Below are 12,893 nucleotides of genomic sequence, written 5' to 3'. Positions count from 1 at the left end.
CACTAATATTTGTTTTATTTATCGAGTCAAAATTAATTACAATATATATAAAGTACGTGACGATTATTATTATCACAGTGGTACAATTAAAATTTCAAATATATATATATTTTATTTCACATTAGTTAATCTCTAAAATATTCCTGTCATTTCCGATTAATATTTTATAGAAGATAGAATCAACAATAAAGTGAAATACTCAAAACTATTACGACAAATACGTAACGATTAAAAATATATTTCCAATATATCCGATTCGGTAACAACAGAAAAATAATCTCGATCGACATAATTTATCTTCAGGTACGCATTCGTTTTTTAAAAACAAAAAAGAAAAAGTAAGAACGAACAGAATGCAAAAGATATATTAGCGACAATATTATAAAACAAACGTTTAAACTTCCACATTAAATATAAAGGGTACTTGTTCTTTTTTTTTTTTATGCCTTTTCTTGTTTCTTTACAATATCGTGGCTCGTGACACCATTACAATTATTCTGAAGGGCGAAAAAGAATGTTTAAAAAAAAGAATACTAATATAGTAACAAAATACTTGACGTACGTTTACTTGCAATGATTTAAGCACTCTTCCAATGCTAATTTTACATCGATGAAAATTAACTTCACAATGATTAAACTAACAATAAGTGCCCCCCTCTCAGGGAAATCGTACAAGTGACAATGATTTTGTTATTTTTTTGTTTAATAATCATCTCCTCGAGAAATGACTTCCTTGCAAGTAGGACGTAAAACAAGTGTATGTTCAAATTGTGCAGTGTAACATCCTTTGACATCGACTAACGGTGGATAAGCTTCGACTGCACCTTTGTCACACAAATCTTTTAACGCCATTTGATATTTGGTACAACCAACGCGATCTAACCAACGTTTACAAAATGCCAAAGTACCTAAAAGAAAAACGCAATATAATTCTATTATAATTATTAGTTTTAAAAACATGGATATGTGTTTTATAATAATTTCGTTAATTACCAAAATGCTTGTTGATAACGTTAAGTAGAAATTTGCTGCTCTGTAATCTGAGCGGGACATATCCGGTATCAAAACTCTTCATATAATGGGAACACTCCAAATCATCGTGGACAACACCTCTCCCAGTAGATCCAAATGTTTCAATAGCATAAAATTCATTTTCTTCCATTCTCGTTGCTTCACCACCTTTAACTATTGGTACCGTTTTTCCAGCGTGTATTCGATATGGTGCGATTGAATGTCCATTCAAATTTCTGATCGATTTAACCTTACGAACAAAGCAAACATAATTCATATTAAATTTATATTCATACAGGGAATACAAATTCTTGTCTAATTTACATACTTGATAAGTTTTCCCATCAATTTCAACTTCGTACGATTCCATAACTTCTTGAATAGCAGCACCGACATCGCAAAGCTGAACATCAATACCAGCAGCTTTGATTCCAGTGTTAGTGGCATCCCGTACTGCTTCAATAAGTCTATCATACTTAGGATTAAATGCTAATGTAAATGCACAGTCAATGATACGTCCATTGATGTGTGTTCCAAAATCAATTTTAGTGACATCATCGTACTCCAAAACAGTTGGATCTCCAGCATTGGGAGTGTAATGAGCAGCACAATGATTTCTTGAACAACCGGTTGGAAATGCCAATCCTGCTTTCAATCCATCTTCTCCGATAAGTTTTCTAGCCGTGTCTTCCAATTCGTTACAGATTTCTATCATCGTCATTCCTGATTTTACCTGTAGAGAAAATAATTTCAATATTAGAGAAAACTTTCATTAAATATTAAATAATATCAACCTATTATTAGCTACCAAAATGATTTTCTAGCCAGTGTTATTATATCGTTCAAAAAATTATTTGTAAAAGTCTCTATAATAGCGTACAGTGTCTAAAAGGTTAAAACTTCATAATTAAATATTTATACCCATTGCATAATATGTTTTCTTGTTTGTCTGTGTGCTTCAGCAGCCTGTCTAGCTTCGTTATAAATGTCGCTATGCATTCTATCCAAAGCACGTGCTTCTTCGCTTGTAAAACGGTTCTTAGCAGTTCTGTCATCAATTCCCGCAGCAGAAGGATAATCCATTATTTCTCCAATCGGAAAGTTTCCATCAGGGAATAATTCCGAGACTGGAATCGAAGGCCGTTCAGTTTGTTTAATTCCACCAGCTTTATTGCGTGATTTACGTTTCTTCTTCTTTTTCTTAGCATCTTCATTTTCCGCTCCAGTTTCAGCTTCATTATCATTGGCCTCTGTTGATCCTTTATTAAGAATAAAAGAAAATTATTTTATTAAATGGATTCTCATAGTAGAATTTTTATTGTTCATAATGTAATTAAAAAAAAAGATTAATACCTTCAACCGCTGCATCACCATTTTTTGTTTGATCATCTTCCTTCACTTTGTCATCACCTTCAGGTACATCAGCACTTGCTTCTCCAGCACCTACGTAAAATACACAAATGTTATTAATATGAAAAACGAATGAATAAAATATGATGCATTTATATGATCTTAGAATATTCAAAAATTATCTATAATTCTACGTTACACTCATAAAACAAATGATTGATCATAAACTGTAATTATAAAAATAAATTAAATGCATTATGCAGGAATAAATAATGCTCATGTATTAATTAGGAGAATTCGTTCCACATGTTAACTACAAGTTTATGAAATAATATTAAAAATTTGTTAAATAAAAAATATCACATTGAATTAATATAAACAGAATAATCGGTCTTGTTTAAATAATAAATGAAGATTGTTAATTTAGAAAAGAAGTAATATTATTTAAAATTATAAAAAATGAGGTAATAAAAAAAAGTAGACTGTGGAAGAAGCACCTTGTTAGAAGAGTGGTCAAACGAAGCGAACACACCCAAAAGAAAATTATTAATCGAACGTACCGGCCTTCTTCTTCTTCTTCTTCTTTTTCTTCTTTTTTGATGCTTCCGATGCTCCAGTTTCGTCCTCTTGGTCTATAATTTCATCCTTTTCCTCGTCTATTAATTTTTCGGCAGATTTGCCGACTTCTTCCAGTACAGCCGCCATTTTAAAGAGGAAGCTATGCAATGTGCACGAAGCCTATATATAAGGAGAACGAACGCGATACGCGTTATGATCGAATTTGTGTCGTTAAAAATGAGGAAACATCGGGTACAATAATTCTCCACGAGGGCGGCGGTGGTGTTCGGGAGTTCAGATTTTAGTACATGTGTGTGTTGATTTTTTTGTGTGGGTACAACTATGTATATTTAAAAAATCTGACCTATCGAATCGACGCGCTCTCTAGCGGCAATAGAAATCAGATTTTTTATATCGGTCGATAATGCAGAGAGCAATTTCTATTTACATATTAGATTATAAACAAAAAATCTATAACAAATATAAATACATACTTTGTTATTGGCAAATAGATAGTAAAAAGAAGCACGCAAAATAAATAATATTATTTGTGAGACCGATGATTTTAAAAAAGGAAGTCTGAAGTGATACCATTCAAGTTATCGATAGAGTATAAGCGCGCCAAATTTAATTACAATATTTTCGTTTTCACAACGATGTTTGCTTATTATTTATTATATTAGTTGAGATTTTTTAAAAAGAAATTTACGTCCTCGTACATACACATAGAATTAATTAAAATCATTACGTTTCACGTAATTACAAATCATATCTTTATTCTATCGATAATTTCTTTCTAATTTCCTAAATGCATTGGGATCATTAGATATAACACATTCTATTAATACATACAATGTTGAAAAATGAATAACAATGCGTTCATTGCTATTAATCATTATCATATAAAATAGTGTTATACATATATAAAATGGAACAATTGCGATGGAATATTTATCGTTTGCTATTGAATCATCATTTTTTTTTCAATTAGAAAAATCATTTTGCAACAAATTAATATACATATATATATTATATTATTTGCTAAAAACATTACGCTTATATTTATCCTACCGAGGAAACAATTAATTCAGCAACATCCGGATCTGGACATAGAACCGTCAATTGCATTGTTACTTGATTATCTGATAATGCTAGTCTTGCACGTGCAAGTACTTCTTTACCACCTCTAAAAACACCACTTAACAATAGATTATGCGACGCGGAACCTGGATGTACCCTATCGCTACGTTCTACTGCTTCTAATCCTAAAAATCCTGTAAGACTTTGTATAGCTCCTTCTAAACTCGTTACTGTATCGCCTAAAACAAATGTTTCTTCCAATTTAGCATAGCCTTTAGCAGCAGACGCATCCCAGAGTGCACCGAAATCTACTCCCCTACTTCCTACACCTCGGATTTGATCGGCTATGGTAATTTCCAAATCTTCCAGCTAAAATATTAAACATCAAATTAGAAATATAATTTGTATAAGATCAGTATTCCAAAATTAATGATTGTAATACCATGTATTCGTCGCAATAACCCTGATCAGTATCCGGAACACCTGTTGTAGGATCGCAATCGCGTGCCATAAAACGAAGAGTTGTTGGCATGGTCGCAACACTTGCGTGAACATCTTCTGGATAAGCTAATACTGTGTATGTTGTGCCTGGTTCGTTATACGACAAACGTGGACAGGGTACTTCGCATAGAACGGTGTAACTAAAAGTATATAATATCATTAATATATATTTCGTAAAAAGTTATTCAAATAATAAATCAATCTTACTATTCGGTTGCTTCGATGGACACTTTAACATCTTCCAAGAATTGATCAGACAGTGTATTAATACAATCGAATTGCAAGACAAGATGCTCGGCGAACGTGTGCTTGATACATTTCACGTTGTATTCTGTTTCAGATTCAGTTAATTCGAATACAGCTGAAGATTTAAAAAGAGATGATCCTCTAATGATATTCGCTATTGGTGGAATTTGAGATAATTTTTCAATAAAGCTTTCTTCTCTCGTCAAACGTGGTTGTTGCGGTTTGATAGTTGTATGTATTTCTACTTGTGCTGGTTCCTCTATCGTTTGTGCTGGTGGTACCTGTATAATCATTTAATTAAATCAATTATATAAAATAAGGATCTAAGAATTTCTAGAAAGTTTACCTGAGAAATATCGAATGGATCTTCCATAGGTGTTTTCATGTAATTCCGTAAAGCTCTCTCTAAACTGGGTACAGAGAAAAGTGGTGGTTGTATTAATGGCAATACGGTTGGATCGTTTTGTTCTTGTAAAATAGTACAATAATATGCAGCACGATCGCGGACTTCGTCATCGGAATCTAATTGACAACGAGACAAAAGAACAAGGACGTTTGGAAGAAGCGGTGGACATGCAGCAGCAAAACGTGCCAATGCCGTTACAGCTGCGGCACGTACACTTGCACTTTCAAGAATTACGCGATTGTAAATAAAACGAATGTATCTGGATGGTTGTTTTGATGTTGGTCCTTCTTGTCCCAGCAGATGCAATATGCGAACTGCTAAGGAAATGTGTTCGCAATCTTCTATAAATTCACACAAGTGTGCTAAGCCTGCCTCTTTGGCTTCTGCATTTCCTTCCATAACAGCTATAATAGTGTCAGCTATAGCTGCTTTATATTCAAGACCACCTTCGTCTCTTAGCATTGCGGAAAGGAAATTCATTAAAACTGTATGCTTGCGTGGGAATTTTTGGCACAAAGCTCTGTAATAAAAAATTATTATTATAAAATTTTATTATTTATAAATAAAAAGATCATATCGTTAATGTAAGAATGAAATTTACCTTATTGCTTGTACGACAACAACTTTAAATTCATCTGAAATTTCCGATACGAAAGTAGCGATCTGTTTCATCAAACGATCCACAGAACTTTCTGCTCCAGTTTTCAAAAGTGTCGTAATAGCTAGAGTAGCGATTGATCTATTGGAATCGGTGATCAAATTTTCTAGATCTAAATTACATGCAGTAACTGCAGCTGGATGAGTCATAGCAACTTTATTTAAAGTTCTAACAGCGGCAAATCTAAGAGCAGGTTTAGGAGATCCGCAGAATAATTGTAATACGCTGATAGCAGATCCAATTTCTTTAAGACCGCTTTTTCCAAAATTAACCAATGCATGAGCTGCTTCGTAAACAACCATTTCTGATTTATGACGTAGACAACATTCGATGAATCCTAGCATCGAATCTTCTCCATCTTCCATATCTTCTAAGAGTTTGCATGCCATTCTTATTAACATACAAGCCGCATATGGACTCTTAGGACTAGTTCTCATAAGTTTGGCTACTAATTTGATAACGGCAAGTTTATCTGTTTTCCTTGCTTGATATAAAACACCTAAAGCGTGATACTGTACCATTACATTGGTTGAATTTAAAGCTTCTTGAGCTTCGTAAGCCCATCTTCTAGCAATATCACTGGATACACTAGTCAAATGAAGAGATGAAACTAATGCAGCACTGGATACTGCTGGAGAACGATCAACAATTGCTTGTTTCATGTAACGTTCAATCGCTGCCAACATACCACCATCGGTAATAGTGCATAAAGCCCTTATTGCTGCAGCTCTATATAAATCTTCCTTTCCAGTCATATCTTTCGTAAGACTGGACGTAACTATAATCACATCTTCTGCCAGAGAACTTAATTCTTTGATACCCAAATAAACCAAACGTCTCAACACCACATCTCGAGATTGGAATAATTTGGTCATTGCAAAAAATGCTTCCGTTGCTTCCGTAGTACCTAATTGTTCTCCCTGATTCAACAGGTACAAAATTTTGGTAAGAATATGAGCACATTTTCTTGGATTCACTGGGGTGTCGTTAAATGTGCGTGCCTCTTGGAGTACAGTTGTCTTCTCCAAGTTTTGGAAAGGGTTTCCACCTCCTAAAATAAATTAAACAAAGTCATTAAATACATTCATTGTTTAATTATAATTAATTTATAAGCAGATGTTTACATATAAATGTCAAATTAACCTATAAAGCAAAATGCAATTATGTCATTAATTACATGCAAGTATTAATTGTTGTACAATTCAAATTATTAATAATTTAAGATTACCTTCTTCTTCTTCTTTTTTGTCGCGTTTAAAAGCATTCATTTTGCAATATTATATGTGAAAAACGCGAAAAATGTTGGACACGTCACCTTGATACTCTAACCATCAACCATCGAAACTACTTTTTCGACTGAGTAATATGACGCGTGCGTTTGTATTATCTCGAATTTTAAATGACATCGTACAACCATTGTAAAAGAAATTTCAAGTACTTTCAGTAACATCAAAAACTATAATTTAAAAAACATTTAAAATTCTATCAAATGTATTTAATATAACACGTAAACAATATTTCATCTTACGATATTCTCGTGATTTTAAAAAAGGCGCGTCTATTGCGCATCCCCATGCGCATCTTCTTTATCGATAGAGTATCGATAGAGTATCGATAGAGAATCGGTATTGTTAATTACCAACGAATGTAATTATTAAATAACAATTAATGCTGAACAATCATTTATAATAATACATTATTTATTAGAAAGAAATGAAATTCACCTAATAAATAATTGAAAGTAAATAATAAAAGCAATTGTAGTTGTACTAAGAAAACAATAGCAATTAAAAATTCTTGTATGCAACAATTATTTAGTGATCATCCAGAAGTGCATATTGTTCTATAAATAATTACTAGGACATCGATTAAGAATATATATATATATATATCTTATCTAAGTTAGTTGGAATAAATTCCATTAGAGGAGCTGCATTGAAGAGATTTGAAGCTCATAGAGTTCAAGATTGCAGTATTGCTGTTAGTGGCAACCGAAGTGAAACATAAGAGGCATCGCGTGTTATCGAAGATAACGCGCGAGTTTTGCCCCTTGTCTTGTTGCAGTCGGTGGTTGAACTCGCATTTCGTGTCCATGGTAGCAGTTTCTTTGTCCTGCTGCTGCTGTAAAGTAATCTACGTACTTGGTTTTCTAGTGTATCTGTAAGGACGCAATCATTCCTAAGCGAAATTTGGTTTAACTTGTTTCGAATAGTCGGTACGATTGCATTTTGACGAATAATCATTCAAACGAAATAAAACCAACAACAAAATGTCGTACGCAATAATATTTTTGACCATTTCGTGTCTCTGCACCGGCATTTCTTATGGTAAGAAAACAACATTCGTATTTTATTGTATTTAGCCAACAATGATTCGAGTTGTTTAACTTTTTGTCAACCATTTATATATTTTTTTCCTTTCATCTTGAATTTTTTTGTTACCGATGACGCACGTTGTATGCAACAGACGAGTCCATCGTTGCTTTTCTTCCTCACTTGATTCACGTATTCATGCGAATTCATCGTCGATCCATTATTACTTTCCTCTTGCATGTTTACTTTAAGCAACATATTGGCCAGCAGCTATCCTACATCGATACTCGATAAATACTCGTCGTCATTGATGCTATTCTTATAATACTACTACTATTATACCTTCGTCGTTAAGTCTTCGATTTTCAATCGCTGCTTTTTTTCATCCACAAATCCAATTTTTTCCCTTCTGTTATACATCCATATTTCAAAAGACTCGTATTTGAAAATTCTGGATCACTTAGATTTATTTATTTTATTGCTTCTTCTTAAATTTTGTTTGATAAATTCCAATCAACGATATTCAAATTTCATCCTTCCATTCTCGTTTAGATGATGACTAATAACTTTGATCTTGCAAAATGAAAAATAAAAAAGATGAATGTACTATACATAAACATATGCGCATGAACACTTGCCGTGGACAATCGGTTCATTCTTTCTTACAAGATTATACTTGCCTATCTGATTTATAACCATTGAAATTTACAGAAGAACGATCGTTCGTTCAAATAATTTCTTATCGTTCATGTGTAGGCGTTCATACTTTAAAACTTCCCTAGATATTCCTTTACGCTTCCTCAAGGTTACAGGAAACTGCACTCGCTCTGATAAAACATAAATTTATTTTTTACAATTCTTAATATTATTTTATAGTAAAATATACAATTATATTTTTATAATAATGACGTTTAATTATAATTTAATTTGTATTATAAGCATAATCGTTTTTTTTTTTTTTTTTTTTTTTTGTTTCTATTTAATCGTATAATTATTTGTAGTAATTAATTTTAAATCGCAATGAAATAGTTGCTGATTTGATCTAATTGTTGATTTTTGAAAATGCAAAGAAAATGCGCGAAATTTGAACGTTATATTTTCATGCATATTTAAATGTTAATGAACTAATAAATAATATTCGATAATAATGAATGAATAAATTTAAAAATAATTTATCGATTACAAGTTGCGTACGTAAATGTTAAATTAGAATACATTCTTCAATGTTTGCTTAGGTTATGAGTCAACTGAGAACAATGGACGTGACTAAACTCATTCGTGTTATCTGAAATATCTATTAAATATAAGTCTCGTTCATAAGGCAGATTTGTTAATGTGAATATGTGCATAGAGTTCACATTAACTGTAACATTAAATTTCAAATATGTTGATAAGTGTAATATAAGATGTATATATATGCTAACGTTATCAGAGTACAATTACAAACTCTATGATAACTAGCCATTATTAAGATTTATTTTATTTTTATTTATTCCTTATTTTATTCATTTATATCAAAAGTAAATCTAAACGATTATCGTTAGATAAATAAATAATTTATTGCTAATCGTTTCTTTTTAAAGAAAATTTTATAACGAAAAATAAACAATGTGTCATATCAAATATTTCTCTACAATTTTCATGAAATAAAATATACATTTAGTATGATAAAAGCTGACTGTAAAAATATATATGTAACTTGATAACGATTTTTCGATAAAAATCTAACATAAGATAATAGTTAAATATAATACATATAATTTATTTTATAATTATATGCCTATGTGAATGTAATAATTAGATCATATTAATTATTATTAATTATTCATATTATTTCGTAATAAATCCGTCCAAATTGTATTTAACTAAACTATTATTTAATATAATTCGCGAATATCGATTAGCAATAATTATTTTTATCTAACTTTCTTTTCTATCTATTCGCGTTTATTTTATATATTATTAATAAACAAGAAATTATGTAAAAATATAATTTGCAAATAAACTAGTAGCATAGTTTTTTTTTTCTAATATCGCTTCTGTTATCACAATTAACATATTTAATAAGCGGTTTTTGTAGGAGTACTAGAGTAGATAAGAAAGAAACTTTAGGAACCTAATCAGCGAAACATAACTATATTATACACATGAAAAATACGCGATCTGGTTGAAAAATTTTAATTTTCTAACATAGAATCAATTTTGATTTTTACAGGAATGGAATGTTCGCTTAACAGTCCAAAGAATTACTTTGAAAAATTAGCGAACTCTTGTCCAGCCCTATGGAATGATCCAAGTAAATCCTATTGTTGCTATGATTTCACAAATGAAAATTTTTACTGTTGTACTCAGGAAGAATTTGCTGTGAAAATGGGGTACGTATAAATTATTATTAATTTAACATAAAAAATTTATATGAATTATATATCTTTTAAAAAATATATTTCTATAAAAATAAAATAATAATACTATAATATATATTATCATTGTTTTAGAATGGGAATCATCATACCTGTTGCTATTGCTGCCGGTATTATTGTATCATTAATAGTTTGTTGCATATCTTGTTTATGCTGCAGTTGTTGTCCATGGTATCGCCGACGTCATCGAGGCACCGTTTATGGCAGTAAGTAAAATATTTTTAGCAGCAATGCATTATGGCTTATAGGCAAAAAGGACAAATTGCCTGTCCCTTCCCTATCAGTAGGGGACCCCAAAGTTCCTAAATCAATATTCTATAAACTCATTGTTGTAGTAGAAAAAAAGTATCCAGTGACTTTAGATTGGAAGTGTGAAATATTTATAAGAAAAATTCAACTCTGTACATAGGGCACCTAAATTTAAATTTGCTAAGGGAGTCCCCATAAAGTCATAACGTACCGCTTTTTTTTATCGTCTAATGTTACAATTTTAGATTATTTTTTTGTAATTAACTATTATCAGAGGCAGCCAGGACGAATATTTTGTAAATACAAACTAAAAAGCACAAATAGTTCATTATATAAATCTATTTTTTAATAGATTTTATTTAATTATAATTTAATAATAATAATAATAATAATAATAATAAAATAATAGTATTGTTGAGATGTTCTCTCATCGTCTTACACTCAATAACTAATTGAGTAATATAATTCTTTTTAGGACCAACTATGGCATAATTTTCTGGCATCATCTGTTTGAATTAGATTAGGATTGGCTTATGTCTAAACATCTTGTGCAGCAAAAAATTTATGAATCATATATATACACATATATTCTATTTTAGAAATAAGTTACATAATTTTTTGTATGACATTTTTTAAAAATATATAAGCTTCATATATTTTGCAAGTATAAAAATTGATATGTGATATTAAATTTTGTGATTTTATTTAAATGATTAAAAAAATAGTATTTATTTCAACTACAAAATATATGAAACAATTATACTAACATATTGTACTTCGTCCACTGTTTTCTAGAACTCTAAGTATAATAATATCTTCTTTATATTTATTAACATACTTATATTAATATTTTTGATAATATACGTAATAGTAAAAAGAAGAATTACTATATTCCTATATGCGCACATGTACTAAAAACGACATTCCTCTCAGTTAACTTTTCATAGAAAAAAAATTTATATGTATTTTTATTATATTATATTTTATATACGAAAAAGAAACATAAAAGACAAAAAGACTCCATAAGAAACCGATAAAAGAAACTATATGCATTATAAACCATAACAATATATATAAATATATATCTAATATATTGTATTTACTTTTAAAAATATTATTATTAACAATTCATATATATATATGTGTATATATATATAATATATAATATGCTTCTCACACGAATGTAATGAATGATAAATAACGCGAGCTATTATTTTGTATTGCTTTAATAATAAAAGAAATTCTCAAATGAAATTATGTTCGTTTTTATCCTTGATATATAAAATCTCTTTTCGGTATTATTTATTTTAATTTTGTCCTATTTTCTTTTATTTAAGAATACCATTTCTAATGTAAATTATAATAATTAAATATTTGCCCGCTGTCTCTGAAAATGGGAAATTAATTGAAATATTGTTTTGCGAGAACATAGTAGTACATTAATCTTTGTTATAGAAGTACAAACACCAAGTGTCGTTCAAGTGGTACAAACTTCAACAAATCCTCCGCCATCTAATTATGCCAATCAAACACCGCAAAATATTTATACGCCATATCCACCAACTACTGTTGGAGGTAATTTATAATTATTTATTTAAATATATTATGTTTTATATAGAATTATTTTTTCTATAAATAAAAATGGTAAATTATGATTTTTCCATTCTATTTTTTGTTTTGTAGGTATGCCACAGCCACCACCAGCATATACCATTGAACCTTATGCCAGACAGGCACCATATAATCCTGGTTACGTACAATAATACCAAAAAACACTATCGATCTACTTGCCAATATGTTTAGTATTAAGTCAACTTATTTGTTACCTTGAATGTCAATAATTAAAATTACTATTTTAAGAAAAAAGGAACATAAGTCTTCGAATGCCATCAAAAAAAGATTCACATTTTGTACTACTATTATTAAAAGAAATATGGATTTTATATTTGTTGAAAGTTGGAACAAATCTGCCAAGGAAACATATTTTCAAAGAGAATATTGTCTCATAAAATATAATTAACCCTTTGAGTGTCAAATACTTTTGGTCAAAGTTCTTTTTCTAAGAACGGAATATTTGATTGCAAGTGTGAGTTCAATTGATT

The 12,893-nt window shown here is 30.2% G+C and overlaps 3 protein-coding genes and 1 long non-coding RNA gene across 5 annotated transcripts; 1 reads left to right on the top strand and 3 right to left on the bottom strand.

Annotated features, from left to right (window-relative positions):
- Positions 1 to 218: 218 nt before the first annotated feature.
- LOC122515611 (methionine aminopeptidase 2) lies at positions 219 to 3,135 on the bottom strand. The gene is made up of 6 exons (XM_043633011.1): positions 2,922 to 3,135; positions 2,365 to 2,454; positions 1,933 to 2,270; positions 1,340 to 1,744; positions 994 to 1,261; positions 219 to 908 (listed from the first exon to the last, which is right to left on the bottom strand). The coding sequence occupies exons 1-6, from the start codon at positions 3,064 to 3,066 to the stop codon at positions 703 to 705; spliced, it is 1,452 nt and encodes a 483-aa protein (XP_043488946.1). The 5' UTR covers positions 3,067 to 3,135; the 3' UTR covers positions 219 to 702.
- A 533-nt stretch (positions 3,136 to 3,668) lies between these two features.
- Positions 3,669 to 7,229, bottom strand: LOC122515609 (coatomer subunit gamma). The gene is made up of 6 exons (XM_043633010.1): positions 7,039 to 7,229; positions 5,754 to 6,861; positions 5,093 to 5,672; positions 4,708 to 5,027; positions 4,442 to 4,640; positions 3,669 to 4,368 (listed from the first exon to the last, which is right to left on the bottom strand). Exons 1-6 carry the CDS (start codon positions 7,076 to 7,078, stop codon positions 3,982 to 3,984), a joined length of 2,634 nt encoding a protein of 877 aa, XP_043488945.1. The 5' UTR covers positions 7,079 to 7,229; the 3' UTR covers positions 3,669 to 3,981.
- A 488-nt stretch (positions 7,230 to 7,717) lies between these two features.
- LOC122515607 (protein shisa-5-like) lies at positions 7,718 to 12,657 on the top strand. Of its 2 annotated transcripts, none has more exons than XM_043633009.1 (5): positions 7,718 to 8,137; positions 10,338 to 10,497; positions 10,618 to 10,748; positions 12,250 to 12,366; positions 12,475 to 12,657. In XM_043633009.1, the coding sequence occupies exons 1-5, from the start codon at positions 8,080 to 8,082 to the stop codon at positions 12,552 to 12,554; spliced, it is 546 nt and encodes a 181-aa protein (XP_043488944.1). In that variant the 5' UTR covers positions 7,718 to 8,079; the 3' UTR covers positions 12,555 to 12,657. The 2 variants fall into 2 exon arrangements, with proteins under 2 accessions (XP_043488944.1, XP_043488943.1); XM_043633008.1 differs by having other exon boundaries at positions 7,719 to 8,137; positions 12,247 to 12,366.
- LOC122515608 lies at positions 8,235 to 9,023 on the bottom strand. The gene is made up of 2 exons (XR_006303315.1): positions 8,465 to 9,023; positions 8,235 to 8,397 (listed from the first exon to the last, which is right to left on the bottom strand). It is a non-coding gene; the product is annotated as an uncharacterized LOC122515608 (long non-coding RNA).
- Positions 12,658 to 12,893: the final 236 nt, after the last annotated feature.

The sequence above is a fragment of the Polistes fuscatus genome, unplaced genomic scaffold (genome assembly GCF_010416935.1).
Source record: "Polistes fuscatus isolate 324 unplaced genomic scaffold, CU_Pfus_HIC Scaffold18, whole genome shotgun sequence".
NCBI lineage: Eukaryota > Metazoa > Arthropoda > Insecta > Hymenoptera > Vespidae > Polistes > Polistes fuscatus.
This window is presented reverse-complemented; position numbering and strand designations above follow the sequence as displayed.